Source organism: Nyctereutes procyonoides, unplaced genomic scaffold, assembly GCF_905146905.1.
Source record: "Nyctereutes procyonoides isolate TBG_1078 unplaced genomic scaffold, NYPRO_anot_genome, whole genome shotgun sequence".
In the NCBI taxonomy this organism is placed as follows: Eukaryota; Metazoa; Chordata; class Mammalia; order Carnivora; family Canidae; genus Nyctereutes; species Nyctereutes procyonoides.
Window position 1 is genome coordinate 36,894 of NW_026575110.1, and position 17,761 is coordinate 54,654.

A 17,761-nucleotide genomic window follows, 5' to 3' on the forward strand; every position below is an offset into this window, starting at 1 on the left:
TTCTCATGTGCACCTGCCGACTTGTACCCGCTGCAAGGCTACTGGGCCCTTGGTCCATGTGAGCCAGACTCCTGGCATGGCAGAGGGCCATCCACCCAGCCTCTGCTCAGAAACACCAGTGAGTGTGTGTGTATATGGGTGGGTGTGTACCCATTTAGAGCCAGACTTGTGGCACGACCGGTCTCAGAGGCAGGGCACTGGGGGCCACTGGGGATTGGGCCAGGTAGGGCCCCAAGAGACAGGGGCCAAGCCTTACAGGTGGCTTCTTCACCAGGACCACAGGGGCACCTGGTTGAAAGGGATGAATGGGCAGACCGGGATGGAAGAGCTGTCAGTTCAAAACCAAAAGGCCTTTTAATTTTTAAAAAACTCAGATCTATACCCAACATTGGTGCAGAAACAGCACCATTCTAGAACCTTCCCAGTGATGAAAAGTTCTCTTGCCCTGTTTCTCCAGGGACTACCCTGGCCCTTGTTATCTGTGATGGTGCATGGGGGCATCTCCAGAATGCAGCCACTCAAGAATAGCAATGGTGGGGGGGTGTGCTCTTTAGAGGGCCCTAGGCTGGCTGCCACATCATGGTTGTCAGGGTGGCTCCAGAGCCACCTGTGCATACTGCCTGGACAGGTACCTTTCAGCATCTTCACGGCAACGGTCGTGTATCCTGCTTTGCCTTTTAGCCGGAAAGCTGTTGCCTTAACCACTTTTCCAAATTCACCTTCTCCCAGAGTTTTTCCAAGAACTAAGTTCTTCCGAGGGAATTCCCACTTAGGATCCTCCTATGTGGGGTTGGAGGAAAGGGAAGAAGAGGAGAAGGGAGAAAGTTGGTGAGGGTAAGAGGAAAAGAAGAAGACAAGGCTCATAAATGAGTCTCCAATGGACAAGCTCTGGTGTGCAAACTGCCACCTGGACTAGTGGGCAATGGTCATCTACCTGCACTGAGAGTGGGACCCCACAGTTGGGCAGGACCTGTACCTTACGGAGAGATAAACGTTGCCACAGAATGGCCTGGACTCTGGATGCCTGGATCCTTGCTTGTCCCCAGTCTACTGAACATGCCCTTGGCCATCTCGGGCCCATGTCTTCATTTCTCAAACAAGGAGTTTAGGGCTTACTAAGGATGTAGGGGGTGTTCACATAGGAGTGTGGCGTCTTTCCTGGGAGTTGAGCCCAAGCTTCCCGGTACTGTCCACAAGCCACTGATGTCCTACAGACTACGGCCCAATCTGTCCTCTCCAGAGATTCCTAGGACCCTGTTGGCATTAGCAGCCTATGCTGCCTCCCAGAACAGGACCCCTAACTATGGATGGAAGTGTCCTTTTCTGTGTGGTGCCCCAGAAAAGATATCACTAGGGGGGTTGGAAGCCTCCATCCTGACATGTGGAAGAGGCTATTCCTCTCATGGGACTCGCCATTTCCTTGAACCTGCATCCACCTGCTACCATGCTCCCCTCTACCCATCCTGCCTTCCTACTAAAATCCCACTCAAGACTACTGTGGGGGGGGTGCCTGGGTGGCTCAGTCAGTTGGGCATCAGTCAGTTGAGCCTTTGGCTCAGGTTATGATCCCAGGGTCCTGGGATCCAGCCCTGCATCAGAGACTGCTCAGCAGGGATCCTGCCTCTCCGTCTCCCTGCCACTCTGCTTACTTGTTTGTGTGCATGCACAATCTGTCAAATAAATAAATAAAATCTTACAAAAAAAAAAGAAAAGAAAAGACTACTCTGGGACATCTTCCCAGACCCCAGCCTGGCTCCAAATCTTTGAACTCTGACCAGGGAGGCTGAAACCTCCCTTCATGTGCCGGCACTGGGCATCTATTGCCCCAACTCTCCCTGCAGCTGGAGGTGGGTGTGGCCTGGGGGTGCTGCTATGATGCACCCTGCCAGATTCGCCTGACCCCCACAGATGACACCATTGGGTCCTCCGGCCCTGCCAGGCAGAGCCATGTTTTCCAACACCCAAGTATAGCTGTGTTTGCCCTGTGGGCAGAGGTGACCTCCTTTCAGCACTGTATCTAGGGCTCCTGCTGGCCAGCTCCTGGGCATCCTGGTGTTGTCTCGGGTTCTGCAAGAACCCACAGTCAGGAGTGGAGACAACATCATCATTGTTACCCTCGTGTCCTTCCTCCCCATTGCACTGGATAGGCATTCGCTGCATGTGGAAACTGCACTAAGCATGTGTGGATAGCACTGATTTGATTTTCTTTTGGGACATTAAAAATTCTCTCTGCTTTATATAAGAGACAACTAAGATCAAGCAGTTGAGTAATGTGTCCTCAGAGCTGGTCAGTAGGCCCTGGGCTGCAGACTAGGCTCTGGCTTCTCCATGCTGAGGGCCCAAGCTGGCGTAGGCGGAGGGTGGTGTATGTTCACTTGTACAAGCACCTGCCAGCACTGCCCTTCCCGTGTACCTCACTGTACACTGCCTGGGTTTATAAAGGAATCAAGTGGCTCATCCCAGAGGCTGGCTGTGGTGGCAGAGATGCTTTACAGGACAGGGGTCACATCCCATCTGTGTAGCGACGGGAACTAGGAAAGCTAGGAGAGAGGCTGCAGTGTCTGCCACCAGTGGGAATGGCTCCCATGGCCCAGGCCCACACTAAGGGGTGAGCACCCTTGGGTGGCACCTCCAACAAACCTTAGCCACCTCCTAGCCCTGGTTGGATACTGCCAAAGGCCAGTGGGTGGTTCCTGAATTTTCTGCTTGGAGGCTCTAGTCAAGATGCAATGTTCCCTGCCAGGCCTTGGGGGTGGAGCTTCTATTCACATGCACATCTTTTCAGCCCCTCTTAAGAACCTGGTTTCTTGGAGCACTTGGGTGGCTCAATGGTTGAGCTCTGCCTTTGGCTCAGGGTGTGATCCTGGGGTCCTGGGATTGAGTCCTGCATCAGGCTCCCTGCAGGGAACCTGCTTCTCCCTCTGCCTAGGTCTCTGCCTCTCTCTGTGTCTCTCATGAAAAAATAACATTTTTAAAGATTTTAAAAAAGAACCTGGTTTCCAGCTCCTCAGCAGTTGTCAGCAGGGATATGGAAGAAGCAGGGCAGGTTGATGGCAGGCCTAGCAAGGAGGAGGTTCTATGGAGTACCCAGTAACTATGGGCCCAGGACCTCCCATGGAGAGCAGCCAACCTGCTGGCTCTGGCTGGCACTCTCTATCAGGCAGCTGGTTACAGAATCCTGGGGCCTGCCTCCTCCACAGCTGGACCAGAGGCCCCATAGCACCTCTTTTTTCACTCCACAGATGAACTCCCCTCCCCACTGCTGCCACCCTGGTCCAGCCCCTGCCTGCCACCATCTTTTGCCTGGATGAGGAGAGCGCCTCATCATAGGGCTCCCACTTTTGCACCCACCCCATAGATGTTTCCACAGAGCAGCCTGCAGAAATGAAGGCAGAATATAGGCTTCCTTTGCTGAACCCCTAAGCCCCAGGGTCCTATCCTCTGAGAATAAAACCCACAGGCTTCCTCAGGATCTCCGCCCAGTTCTTGGGGCATCCGCAGGACCATGCCCTATCAGGTATGGCAGGCCCACCATCCCAAATCTCAGTCCAACTAAATTAGCACTTATTCTCCACTCTGCTAAACTGCCCCTGTGCCTTTGCAGCCCTCTGCCTGCTGCCCTCCCTGGAAGGCAGCTCCGCGAAGACTGGGGGGGTTGGTCACAGCATCCTCCTGGTGGGTGAGGATGCATTAGCTGCTTCTGGGCTACAGGACATTCAGCATCAGGGTGCCCTGTGCACCCCTCCCCACACCTCCCAGCTTCCCCAGGCCGGAGGGCAGCCCCCTGCAGGGCCGCCAGGAGGGTGGACTCTATGGGCGAGGCCCTGCTCAGAGCCTCACCGGGATCTTGAAGGCATCCACAGAGACCTGGTTCTCCATGGAGTCCAGTGAGGGCCGGCGGGCGCCTGATGAGGAGTAGCTGACTGGGAAGGCCTGGGCGGGCCGGCGGAAGGTCATTTCGGCGGAGGCGATGGGCGGCTTGTGGGCATTCTTGTGGTAGCGGTGGATGCAGAAGGTGGAGAGCAGCATGGAGACGATGAAGGAGAAGAGCACAGCCGCCGCAATCACCGTGCGGCAGAGCTCATCACACAGTGGGTCTGTGGGCAGGGGTGGCTGTGAGGGGCAGCGCTCCGGAAGGGTGCCCCAGGATCCACAGCTGGAAGGCTGCTGTGGCAAACTGAGCAGCTGGCAAGTGCTGCTGGCGTCAGGATGTGAGAGAAATACAGACACTCACACGGCACTGACTATTTGGCGGGGACTGTGCGTTATGTTTGCCCTACAGAGAGTGCTGTCACCCTCCTACAGAAGGGCCAAGAGGTCCAGGGAGTTTAAGCAGCCTGCCTGAGGTCACACAGCAGAGGCAGCATATGCAACGACTGCACCGGCCGTGGAACACTGCACCAAAGCCAGCTGGCCCTGGAGCACTGGTGGGAGGCAGACTCCCTCCTCTGTGTTCCTGATGTCTTTTGTATTTTCTTTATGAAACTGGGAGAGGGAAGGAAAGTGGCTCTGGACCTAGCACCATGCAGCAACAACTCAACTAGGAGAAAAAATCCTTGGGCTCAGTCATGAAAGCTCCCCGGGTGCCCAGGTCCATGCTGCCCACTGTACCTGCTAGCGTGGAAGGAACATCTGCAGGCTTGGGCTGGCAGGGGCGGGGGTTCTGATCTATGGTGCTGGGGCCCAGACAAGGCCCTGGGCAAGGACAATCTGAGCAGATGCCGAATTATTTGGTGGAAGATCTTTCTTTCTTTCTTTCTTTCTTTCTTTCTTTCTTTCTTTCTTTCTTTCTTCTCTCTCTTTCTCTTTCTTTCTTTCTTTCTTTCTTTCTTTCTTTCTTTCTCTCTCTTCTCTCTCTCTTCTCTTTCTTCTCTTTCTTCTCTTTCTTTCTTTCTTTCTTTCTTTCTTTCTTTCTTTCTTTCTTTCTTTCTTTCTTTCTTTCTTTCTTTCGTGGAAGAACTTTCCAGCCCAACCTTAGTCACAGAACTTTGGGCCAGAAGTCACTCTGTAGAGGCTCTGACCTAGACCTGTCTACACAGATTGGGGAATCGAGGCCTAGAGGAAGGAAGAGGGTCTCTTGGGTTTCACCTGCTTTCCTGCAATTTCCTCCCTGGTTCACGGGGGCTCAGGGAGGTGTGGGGAGCCCTGCCCGGCAGCAGTGCCCCCATTACCCACTCACCCTGGCTGTCTTCAGGCTCGCAGAAGCACTTCTTCTCTTCAGGAAAACAGTTGCAGATTCCGAAGCCAGCTTTTATCCCCCAGCGGTCCCCTGGCTCATGCCCACCGATGATGCTGCCACCCCCTGGTGACAGATGCAGCCCACTAAGCCTCCTGGTGTGACTGGACAAACCAGGACCACCCAGGTGGAAGCATGAGAGGTCCCTCCCCACATGATGTCAGCATGCTCAGACTTGGGGAGGGCAGTGAACTCTGAAATCTGGGAAACCTGGGCAGGAATCAGCACAGTCTGCCCCCAGTCCAGGTCCCTGGCACCAGCAGATGGGAGCAGGAACCCACAGGCTGCCCAGGGTCCTTGCTGAGGTTACTTTACAAAAGCACAGAAGGGGCAGCAGGGAGGCAGGAGAATCAGGGGTTAGGAGCTGTACCCACGTCAGCTGGCCAGAGAGACACTGGAGAGTGGGTCAGGGCACCAGTCTCCAGAGTTTTGATGGAGCAGAGCCCTTTATTCCAAGGAAATGTCAGAAAGTCTCGGTATATGAGACTCAGGAATGAGGCTGGTCTGGCTGAAGTAGGGGTGGGAGTCCAAGCCTCTCCCACTGGCTGGCTACCCCTACCCATGCCAGGCCCTTGAACTTGGTGGGCCCAGTGGTTGCTTACGGAGGCAGTCCTGGGGGCAGATGTTGACATTCCTGCTCTCTACAGCATCACAGTGGCCATCAGGGCAGGTCTTGACATTGGGGGAGCAGGTGGAGAAGTTTCTGGTGATCCCTAAAATACACACGGCAGGCCAGTCACTACCATTTGGGAGTACCCGCCTTGGTCAGACTGCCAGAGCCAGAAGGTGGCATCCCAGGGCCTCCCTGGCCAACCCTGACCCCTCCAGAGGAGCGAACTGAGGCCGGAGCAGAGATTCCATAAGTGGGATCCTTGTGGAGGGCACAGTGTGGACCCGGCTGCTGTCTGTGTACCAGTCTTACTGCCTGGGGCCACATGGCCTGGCCTGGGGCCTTCCAGCTAGAGCCTCTCTGTCTCCTGCACATCCCAACTTTGGCTCAGACCTTCCCAAACCCAAAGGGCCCTGCGGTCCCACAATGATGAAGAGCCTGAATGTCCTTGTGCTGCTCATACTCTGCACTCATGCCCACCCTCTCCTTGCATCAGGAACTACAAGTGGGCTCTGGACAACAGAGGTGCAGAAGGGAGGGCCATCATAGCGGCCAGCAGGCCCACATGGACCCCATTTCCACTCAGCCACCATTACCCCTCTCGACTGCCTGGCCATAGGCCTGGCTCTGTGTGGGGCCTACCTTTGCCATCTCCCTGTCTCCACTCGCACCTGCCCGTCAGAGAGCCCAGGCCGCCGCACTCTTCACACTCAGGCCGTCTCTTGCTGACTGCACAGGACAGGGGGCAGCCTGGCTCCTCAGCCACATCTGCAGGTGGCAGAAACTGGTCAGAGGGGGCTGGCCTGGCGCCAGTGTCCAGCCAGCATCCAGGGGCAGAGAGAAGCCTCGGTAGAGCCTTTCTCATGGGTGAGCCCAGAAGGGCAGGAGTGCCTTAGCACTAGGACACAGGGCAGTGATGGGGCCCCTCGAAGAAGAGGGCTGGGACTGCAGTCATGGCAAGGTGGGGTAAGTATGGAGGGAGGATGTGCGGTGGCTAGTGGCTAGACTCAGCCAAAAACACACACGCCAGTTAAACCTGAATTTCAGATAAACACTGAATACTCACTTTGTGTAACTGTGTCTCTAACACCGCATGGACACACTTAGAAGTCTGCCTTCTAAGAGACTCTGCAAAGGTTACGTAGGACATACAACAAAAAATTGCTTGTTCCTTACCTGAAGGTTAAATTTAACCAGGGTCTTGTGCTTTATAAGGCAGCCCTGAAGCAAGTGCATGGACAGAATGCATGGGCAGTGGTGATGGGGAGTAGTGACCATCTACTATGGGGTCACTCTGGGCTACACTGTTTTATCCTCCCAGCCTGGCTATGCAGGGTGCGCTGTTATTCTCACTTTATAGGGAAGGATACTCAGGCAGTCTCAGGGACGTTACCAATAGGCGAAGGGGGACAGGCCTGGCCCCTTCTGTGTGTGAAAAGTCCGTAGTTCTACCACACCCTGCCTGTCCCGACCCTCCATGGGGCCCTGGCACTCACATGTCCCCTCCACGGTGACGACCAGCGGGGCCTGGGTCTGCCTGCGGGTTGGCCGGTCGGCAGCCACCACTGTGTACTGGAGTTGAGAACAATCGAGCCGCTGCAGGGCTTCCGTGTCATTCACATACAGGGTCCCTGTGGTGTCCTCGGTTGACGTGACCACCCCCAGGACGCTGCAGTTGGTGCTGGAGAGCTGCAGCTTGTACTGCACGTGGATGCCACTGAACTCCTGGCAGTTTTCCACACAGACTTTCCCAATCTAGGCATGGGGCACAGGGAATGCCTCAGTTGGGTAGGGCACTGGCCTGTGCTGGTGGCCGGAGGGGCTTCTGGGCAGCCTGAAACCTACCAGGTCCAGGAATGACAAGTCCCTGTATTCCATGCCCCTGGAACTGGCAGACCCATCTACTTGCCTGGCCCTGGTTCCGTCCATCACACCACCGCCCACCCCTGCTCCTGGGAGCCAGAGGTGAAAGGACACGGACTGAGGTTTGGTTTAGAGACTGCCTCAAGAGATGCCCCTTCTCCAGCTCATTCTTTATTCACTCACTTGTTTTGACATGAAGGCTGAGTGGGTCCCTCTTCCTCACCTCCCCTCACCTCTTCTGGCCAGGCCACATTTGTTCTGGGGACCACCAACTGCCACCCTTACTCCAAGTGGCTGGGGTGCTCCACCCCCTGCCCAGGCTACCTGCTGGGGCAGTGAGAGCACTGCACTGGGGGCCACATGATTCATGTACCATAGTTGCCTGTCCTACAGCTCCAGGGGGCCTTCCTGGGACTGTGGCTGGAAGCCCTGGGAAAGACAAGATGCTTCTCCTGGGGATGCTAGGCTGGTAGTACCATTGCTGGGTCCTGGAGCTGGGCAGCTGAAACTCTCCTTTCTATCCTTTGGCCGCTTGAGTTAGAATGAGAGTTTCAGAGGCTTAAACCCAGACTCTGACTAGTTAAGGCTGGGGGGCAGAGGGCAGGGGTGGGGCAGGGTGAGGCTCTGCTTGCAGCCACTTAGCAGGTCCCTGCTCAGCCTTGCTCAGGCCCAGGACAGAGCCATGCTCCTCTATACCCAGGCCTGACTCCACAGCAAAACCACCTCTTGGATGGTGGCTGTCCCAGCACATCCCCATATAAAGTGTACTGGCTTCCACTCCCCCATGTGGTCCTCCAAATTGCCCAGGCCACTATCCTCAATTTACAATCATAAAGCCTGGAGAGGGGGTGAAAGATCACAGTGAGGGTGAGGCTAGATTGGGACTCAGGTCTCTATGATTTTTGAGGGTGTTGGAGTACACGTCTTCTGCAGTGCTTGTTCCCATTCAGTAGCTCCTCGGAGACCCTTCGGGCCCCTCTGCCTTGCCACCTCTCACCATTCTTGACCTCTGCCTCCATAAAAGACCTTGGATGGCAGGTCACGGAGCTGGGACATGTCCAAGGGTGGGGTCCTTTGTGTTTTGGACCTGGGTGGCTGTCAGGGCTGGAAGGGGCACGGGAACCAACCACAGAGACAGGAACAACTGGAAATAGCCCTAAGCAGGACCTTCTGAAGGGGATGTGTCTGAAGCCACTCCATCAGGAAGGAGCAGAAAGTCATATGCATGCTGCAATTCCAAGTAAAATGACAAAAGTCCTTAAGAGAAATATTCTAGAAAGAACTGTATCAAAATGATAAGCACTAGCTGACAGGGTGAGAAGGGATCAGTCCTCTCCGTCCCTTGTCTTCCTTAATGGATACTTATTACTTTATGTTTTTTCCACTTCTCATTGTTTTCCAACGACAAACACAAGACAGGCTCTAGTAAAGGCACTTGCAGCAGGTAAAGTGAAGTGTTCCCAGCCTTTCCCCGCAGAGGGCGCCACTGCTTACTGCCTGCATTTACAGATGTGCAAATTCCATTAATGAAAATTTGGTTTTGAACGTAAGGAGCCACATGAGGCCCGTATTTTTACAAACCACTTTCTGGTTAATAATTTACCAGGAAGATTTAAGTCTACCATATGTAGATCTAGCTGGCATTGCTCTTATGTTAGGACAAAACACGTTTTAAAGATAAGAATGGAAGAGGGCAAAAAGGAGACCCCTGGTGCCCACCACCCCTGCCCAGGACTCTACCAACTCCGCCATAGTCCAGCTTCCCCAGGCCTGTGCCCATGGCTCCCCCTGGGCCACTCTGTGTACTCACTCCAGGGCAGGAGGATTTCTCAACCCCAGCCCTGCTTGCAAACTGTTAAACAGAGTGCCCTCCCATCGGGGGTCCTCTGCCCCTGCAGGCCTCTTCCCAGGCCAGGCATCAGGCTGCAGGCTCACCTGGGCAAAGCGGCGGGCCCGTCTGCTCACAGTGAAGGTGTAGGCGCTGGGTAAGTGCAGGCTGACAGGCAGCACCGTCACGTTGAAGTGGAGCAAGAGGATGCCCTCCCCGGGACCCTGGAAGTCCGAGTCATTGACCAGAACGGCCAGCTGCAGGGAGCGGCTCTCCGAGATGGGGAGGCTCCGGTTGAGAACCAGCCCTGTGGGTGGGAGCACACTGATGACTCCCTAATTGCTGCAGGCCTAGGACCACTGCTCCATGCCACTGCGGGCCTCCTCCCAGCCACATGCCTGGCATGCACACCCATGTGTGCAAACACAGACTTCCACACTTATGCCGTGTGGATAACAGACTTGGCAGGTGGTGTTAAGTTAGAACCACTGTTTAAATGTTGGCCCTGTGCTGAGCTGGAAGCCAAGAGAACCCTTCATAGCTGGGAGGTAACCTGTACATATGTGTGGTATGTAGGTACATGTGTGGTGGGGTGTCTGTGTGCGTTGTGTATAGGGTCTACATGTGTACATGTATACATGGAGTATGTATGTGTGGGGTATAGGCATACACAAGATAAAGATCTACCACCACTGAGGCCCTGGGAAGACTATACTGGCCTCCATTCCTCCAGAGCCTGGAGCCTGCACGTTTCTGTACCTGCTATATGCCATGGCTATGGTCCTAGTTTTGCAGAGACAGAAGGATAGGGGAGGTGTTCGTACACATGCTACATACAGTGAGTGAGCCTGGGCAGGGATAACATCTTCCCTTGTACAGGCAAGGAGACTTTCAAAGGCTCAATGGGGGTGGAGAGGATGAGAAACAAACAGGATAGGTCCAGGCACAAAGGGGTGATGGTACCAGCGGTTCTGGGATCCCTCAGAAGCAGATCTCAAAACAAGGATTCAAGTGCAAGTTGGGTATTTGGAAGGTGATTCTAGAAAAATATGGGCAGCAGGGTGGAGGAGGCAAGGCAGCTGATGAAGGTGCCCCAACCTGCAGGTGAGCACCATGCATCCCTGGAGCTTAGTTCTGTGGTACATTCCAGAAGCCAGATAGGACAATCTTTGTGGAATCCTCTGACTCAAGCACACAGAGCTGCCATTATATACTAACCTACTAATAGAGAACTATGGGGACAAGGGAGAAATAATCCCCAAGCACTTAGGCACCTTGGGGGCCCACAAAGCAGAGGCCAGAGGAAGGCCCCAGGCAATGATGTCTATGTTTGTAGTGGGCAGTGAGCCCTGGCACAGTCAGCATGGGGAAGTCCATCTGCCAGGAGGCAGCTCCAGGAGAGAAGCCTGTAAAAACCCACCAGTGTGGCCAAGGTGAGCCCAGTAAAGACAATGAAGGGCTGGGTAGGGTGGAAGGATCTGTAGCCTGGGGCTCAGAGGGCCAGGACAGGTGTCTGTGTGTGTAGGGTGCTGTTGGAAGAGTGGACTGCCAGTTCCCTAGGGGGCCCAGCCAGGCCATGCCTGGCCCCTCTTACTGTAGTCATGCACAGTTGCCCGCACAAAGCTGCCGTTGGCCTGGACCAAGGTCTCGTTGGGTGAGTGTTCCACACGAAATGTCTGGAGGGCCCAGGCATCCCCAGGGAGTAGTGTACTTGTGTATCGCCTCAGGAGCTCCCCAGATGCTGGTACCACGTCCGCGTCAAAGACATGTATTGTGGCCACCACAGTGCCCTGCAGACAACAGGATGCCAGTCAGAGCTGGTGAGAGGGACCCCTCAGAGACCCTGGAGCCTGAGACTTCAGAAGGGCACATGCCCCACCGGTGGGCCAAGCTATGTAGTCAGAGCCAACTCTAACAACAGACTGACCTATGTTAGAGTTCCTGTGGGGTCCCTTGCAAGTCTGGCCCAGTCACCATCCCTAGGCCACTGTGTCTCATCTGTGCAACAGGTGTGATAGGCATCTACAGACTTCCGGTAGGAAGAGATTTTTTAAAGCAGATGTCCAGGTGCTCTGCTGACAGGCTTTACCAGGTCCCTTAGGAGAACAGTAAGCCAGGCCACCCAGGGTGGGGTTAGCTCTCTGTCACACTGAGATAGTTGGCAGAACTGGAGTCAAGCCCCGGTGTACACCAGAATGTTCTCTTCCAAGTACCTTCCATATACCAGGCTGGAGGGGATCACAAGAAAAGTTGAGCAGTCACAGGGCATATTTGCTTTCGCTGCTAACTAGACTCTGTTGTTACCCCAAGGCAAGCCCTTTCAAGCTTATGGGGTCTTTACCAATGAGCTGTGCTTTCCTCCCGCCAGCCCATCCGCCAAACCAGCACCCGGGGTGCGGGGTGCGTGGAGAGGCAGGTAACACCCAGCTCCCATTGTGCCCCTCGCCGGCCGGCTGCAGGACGCCCAAGGCCCAGCAGGTGGCAGTCACGCTCCACCAGTGTGGACCAGCGCCCGGGCAGGCCGCGGTGGGCGGAGCCGTGCAGGGAGATCCCAGCCAGAACCGCTCAGGAGTCTCTCTCAGACCTCCAGTGAGGGCTGACAGCGGGGGAAGGGAGCGCCCTCCTGGGCAACTGTCCTCTCCCCGCCGCGGGGTAGCACCGCTGTGCCTACCGGCAGCGGCACAGGTGCGCCCCGGTACCTGATGCAAGCGCTTGGCCTTGACAGCCTGGTCAGGCACATGCTAGGCATCCAGGGTCCCCAGACACTGTCATAGGCCAGCGGGGCTGGCCTCCCCTCTCCTCTGCTACCCCCGAGACAGGCAGAAAGCCCCAAGAAAGCCCTGGGCCGGCAAATGAAAGACACATATCTGGAAGGATGGTCAGCCACGTGGCTGGATGGCTAGACGGACGGACCCTGAACAGACCCAGAATAGATGGTGGGCGGAGTGGCAGAGGCCCAACAGATGGACGACAGACAAGACACAAGCACAGGCGAGGCAGACAGGCACCTCCTTCCTCTTGAACTCCACCACGGCGCTGGCAGTGTCGAAGCCCCCGAGGGAGGTGGGCGCCGAGTCGTCCTCGTCATACACGGTCACGGGGAAGGGCACCATCACCACCTCCTCTTTACGCGCAGCGACGCGCACGGTGCACGCGGCCACCAGCTCATACTTCTCCCGCAGCTCACGGTCCAGGGCCCAGCGCGTGCTCACCTCCAGGCTGTCCGGGGCGCAACGGAAGGGCAGATTCTCACCTACACACCAAGCAGACCAGGAACCCCAACATGACTTCCCTCCAGGAATCAGGGTGAGCTAGCTGTCTTTTTCTGGGCCCGCCAGGAGTGGCTGCAGGGGAGGGGGGCTCTGCGGGTCCAAGCTGGGGACCATGCCAGCCCTGCCCTGAGCTCCTCCTCCCCGGCTCCAGATTGGGGGAGGGGCACAGAGCTCCAAGCACCTGTATGCAGTGATGACTGTGCTCTAATGAGCTTTTCCTGTGCCTGCCAGTTTCCCCACCTCCATACTGATGGGGGAGGGGAACACCAGCTCAACCAGGCTGTAGGCCCAGAGATACAGCTCCTAGCACTGGCTGGCTTTTGAAAAAAAAACAGGCGATTTTTAAATTACGGAACTAGTACGTGCTCATTTTAGAGAACATGAGAAATAAAGCCACTATTCCACCATCTGAAAACAAACACGGTGGACTTTTAGTGTGTGACTGGAAGTTAACACACAAATGCTTCCAATTGCCTTCTTTGTACCCCTGCTTTACACCTCCTGGCCGTGTGATCCCAGACTGGTTGTTCCGCCTCTCTGTGCCCCAGTTTCCTCACCAGAAGACACGATAGATGAAGGCTAACATGCCTGCTCCTCACTAGGCACTGCCATATGGTCAGTGATTCGTGTATCTTCCCACAACCTGGTGAGGGGAGGACCAGTCGTGATAGCACACTCTTCAATCCAAGCCTGTCCTGAAATTCATCCTTCAGGAATAACTCATCCTTCAGGAAAAAGGGGGAAATGCTGAAGGCTTGAAGGTCCACACTGACCACCCTCACAGCCAAGCATGCAGGGTTATGTCAGCTCCACTGCATGGGAGAGCAAGCATCCCTCGGTCCCTCACATCAGAGCCACATATTATATGTGAATTACACCTGGGAAATGCTTATCATATGTTTCTCTCTGTTGTTTATGGTTACAAAACACATGCTCAACAAAATTTAATTATGTAATCTTCATGAGGAAGGGCAGCCTGCTAAACCTGATGTGTGGCTGACAACCTTGCACAAAGACATTTAGCCCAGCTGCAGGGCAAATGGAAGGAGGCTGGGGGAGTGGATGGCTCCTTTCCTTACCTTACTGAGATCTGCTTTAACATCATTGCCATGTGTATGCAATTAAACCTGCTGTGAATCCACGTCCCCCGGGCTAGCAGTGTGACTTCTGTGTCCCACCTCCTTGCTTTGGATATTTCGATGGTGCCTCCTGTCATGGATCTGTTCATGTGGCTTCTCTCAACTCCCTCGGGATCTACTGCCTGCTCTCACCTTGGCCAGCCTCCCCAGGGCCATCTTGTGGCCAAGTTGGCTGCCCTTGCAGCTGCTCAGGTGGAATCCTGGAACCACACTGACTCCCCTCTTTCCCTTAACACCCACATCCAACTCATCAAGGAATCATGCTGGATCTTCCTTCAAAACATGCCCAGAAGCCACCTGCTTCTCGCTGCTCTGTGGCTTCCACCCTTCTTCCAGTCTTCATTCTGTTGCTTAGGGATTTCTCAGGTAGTGACCCTGCTTCCACCCTCCCCTGCCCATACGGAATCATTCCTAGCATAGCAGCTGGAATAATCCTTTAGGGGTAAGGCAGGTCTTGTCAGTGCCACCCCCTATAAGCCTTCCATGACTCCCCAGTCCCTCAAGGGGAAATCCTCAGGAACTTCTGTATCTTCATGTGCCTCTACTCTCCCCAGTCCAGCCACACAGTGGCCCCGCCACAGCGATCAAAGGGGCTAGCGCAACTTGCCTGGTGCCCTCCCACCTTGGCTCCAGTGCTCCCTTCCCCAGCCAGGGCACAGAAGACCACAGTCTCCACCACTCCACATTCCTGGAACTTTACTTCCCAACTAGCATGTTCCAGAGATCGCCTCCATTGCCTTGGCATGAGCATGGCCTCCACTTCCCAGGGGTAATGGAGGCTCTAGGCAGGCAAGATTGTGACTTATTTTGTTCACTGTCACATCTTTAGCCCTTAGAACGGTACTTGGTTCATGACAGGCACACAAGAAATATTTCTGGGATATTAAATGAAAGGATGGTGTGGTGGTGAAGAGTATACCAGATGGCTGTCAAGAGCTGGCGGTGCCATACCTGGCACACAGCAGCACCAAGGGTCACTCTGCGAGGTCAGCACTCACCTTCTAGGAGCTTGTAGGACACGCTGATGTTGGGGCAGAGGAACTGCACGGGCAGCAGACGGAATTGGTGGAAGGTGCCGGGAGGCCTGTTCTCTCGAATGCGGAAGGAGACACCAGTCTCAGGGAAGCAGAGCTCCCGGGGTTTGAGGGAACCACAAGCTGGGAAGGAGGTGTTAATGAAGGAGAAGTACACACGGGCACAGCCTGGCCACTGGCACTCGCCCTCACGCAGGGATGCAGATGACAGGAAGACCTGGACGTAGATGGTGAGCACAGGGAAGCCGCCATCTGTAGACAGAGAAGTCAGGCCTGGTGGGGCATCACCATACCAGCAGGGGAGGGGGCAGGAGCTCCAGGGCTGGTGGAAAGTCCAGTCCTCACCCTTGTCCACAGGGCTCCACTGGGCTCTCTACGCTGCCTGGCCACCTCCTGCCTGCCCTGAGCTGCCCTAGACCTGGTGCCTGTCTCTGCTCATGGTCCCATGGTTCTGCTCCCTCTGCCTTGGGTGCCTCACAGGCCTGCCTCTCTTGTCATTCAGGTCTCAGCTCAAATACCACTCCCTCAGGTGCTCTGAGCACTGGGGTCTACTATTCCTCCTATTTCTCCCCACCAGCCTCTACTGCATCATTGCCCCCTCAGAGGGGTGCCCTGAGTCCTGGGTCTAATAGCAGGTGGAGAGCTTTGCCAGGCTGGTTTCTACTTTGCATGCCGCACAGTACTGCATGGGGGGGGGGGGTCTTCACCCTCCCCAACCCTCCCCAAGGGCTTTCCTCATCGGCACCACTGCAGAGACACACCCATAGACAGAGGACAGACTTTCCCAGCACCTGGAGGGGGGAATTTCCAGCAAACTCCATCATGGAGGCTCTTTCTCCAACAAGGTCTGGATCTCTGCCAGAGTGATAAGGACTCTTTCCTGGGTCCTCTCTCTCAGCCCCAGGATAGTGGCCACTCCCCTATGTTTGCACCTCACCCTTCATTCTTACACAGCAGGGATCATACAGGAGCCACCTTCCCGAGCCTCAGTGTGGGTGTGATGTGGGCTGTGAGAGAAGAAGACAGGGTGGGGTCAGGCAGCTTCCTTACTGCGGATGCTGAGCTTCTCCCAGGTGCTGTGATCCAGGCTCTGGTTAAGGTAGAGAAGGCCTGTGTCCTCCTCGATGCGGATCCAGTCGTTCTCATGCAGCCTTGCACGGTAGGCGATGCCGTAAAGGTGCTGGCCTAGGCGGAAGCTAGGCACCTCCTCGGGGATGTCCCGCAGGGCATGGACATAGAGCAGGGGCATGCCAGATGGCTGGCCCACATACAGCTTCTCCCAATAAGCATCCCTGGAGAAGTAGAGTCCCAGTGGAGCTGCAGAAAGCAGGGAAGCATGTGAGGGAGGGAGTGGTGATGACAATATCCAGAGCAGACCTCCCAGGCAGACCAGCACTCTCTAGCAGCTTTAGTTCACACTTTGATAAAAGGTTCTCTATGGACCAAAAATTTTACTAACTAAAATTCCAATCTAGCATAAGTAATAGTTTATAAGCAAAACTGTGTGTAAGTTAGGAGTCTCCTCATTCTGAAATTATAGGAAAGAGATCTCAGCCTCCAGAATTTATAGAATTAAAGGCTTTCATACAGAAATACAGAAATAAATAAAATTCTGATCTTCGTAGGACTTTCTCACCTATAATCCTAACATCAACACACAAACAACTATCTGTGTAGCTAAACACAAGCTGAAAGTGGATTGCTGAAAACAGATAAAGGGAGAAGGAGGCAGTATAAAACCACTATAAAATCATTCTCAATTATCCAAGTTTGATAAAAGCTGGGAGTTTACCCTGGTTTCTCACCAAATCACCTGAACCCAAGGTTTTCAAGTGTACACGAGGATGCCAGACAAGCAGGGCAGGCAACAATCACCTAAAATGAACCAGGACACCTTATTCATTCATTCATTTATAAGATTTAATAATTTTAGAGAGACAGCGTGCACATGCAAGTGTATGCATATTGGGGGAGGGGCAGAGAGAGAGAATCTTCAAGCAGTTTTCCCCACTGTGCTTGGAGCCTGTAGTCGGGCTTGATCTCATCACCTATGAGATCATAACCTGAGCCAAAACCAAGAGCCAGACACTTGATCAACTGGGCCACCTAGGTGTCCCTGGACCCGGGCGCTTTATAAGAGAAACAAATCTTTATCTAAAGTTAAACACTCCTACCGTTTGACCCAGAAATCCCACTGAATTTATCCAAGAGAAATGAAAACATATGTCCATTAAATGACCTATTCACAAACGGCAGGGTTATTCACACAGTCAAGAACTGGCAACAGCCCAGATGCCCTTCAGCAGGTCAGTGGATATGCAAAGTGTAGTTTTCACACCACGGAATCCTATGCAGCAATAAAAAAAGGTGAACTACTGATACACACAACAACCTGGAAAGATATGTAAGACATCATGCCAAAGAGAAGAAGCCAGGCACAAAAGAACACACATGGCATGATTCTAACTAATTTTAGGTAACAGAAAGTAGACTGGCTACCTTTTAGGGGTGGGAGGAGGCAAAGGGCTGGAAAGGGCAGAAAGGAACATTCTGGGGAATGTAGGTCCCACGTCCTGATAGCAGTGTGGGTCTTAGCTGACAATGTACAGCTAAGGGTTGTGCATTTCAACTTAGGTACATTTTCCCTAAAAACCCGATCACCAAGGGACTGTGGGTAGAGAGAGCCATGGTTGCCTCAAGGGAGAGGATGTTGAACATGGCCTTGCTGGGTAAGCTCATGTAGGACCTCACTACTCTGCTGACTTTGTGTAAGATCAAC

The 17,761-nt window shown here is 54.3% G+C and overlaps 1 protein-coding gene across 1 annotated transcript in view; it reads right to left on the reverse strand.

Moving 5' to 3' along the window:
- The window catches only part of RET (ret proto-oncogene), a 43,573-nt gene that overhangs the window by 10,398 nt on the left and 15,414 nt on the right, over positions 1 to 17,761 (reverse strand). Inside the window, exons 2-12 of the mRNA XM_055333538.1 lie at positions 16,033 to 16,299; positions 14,947 to 15,234; positions 12,546 to 12,790; positions 11,132 to 11,327; positions 9,645 to 9,844; positions 7,343 to 7,601; positions 6,489 to 6,614; positions 5,839 to 5,949; positions 5,180 to 5,302; positions 3,841 to 4,097; positions 633 to 780 (exon numbers count right to left, since the gene is read on the reverse strand). Coding sequence (XP_055189513.1) covers positions 633 to 780; positions 3,841 to 4,097; positions 5,180 to 5,302; positions 5,839 to 5,949; positions 6,489 to 6,614; positions 7,343 to 7,601; positions 9,645 to 9,844; positions 11,132 to 11,327; positions 12,546 to 12,790; positions 14,947 to 15,234; positions 16,033 to 16,299 — 2,220 coding nt within the window. The remainder of the gene's footprint in view (positions 1 to 632; positions 781 to 3,840; positions 4,098 to 5,179; positions 5,303 to 5,838; positions 5,950 to 6,488; positions 6,615 to 7,342; positions 7,602 to 9,644; positions 9,845 to 11,131; positions 11,328 to 12,545; positions 12,791 to 14,946; positions 15,235 to 16,032; positions 16,300 to 17,761) is intronic.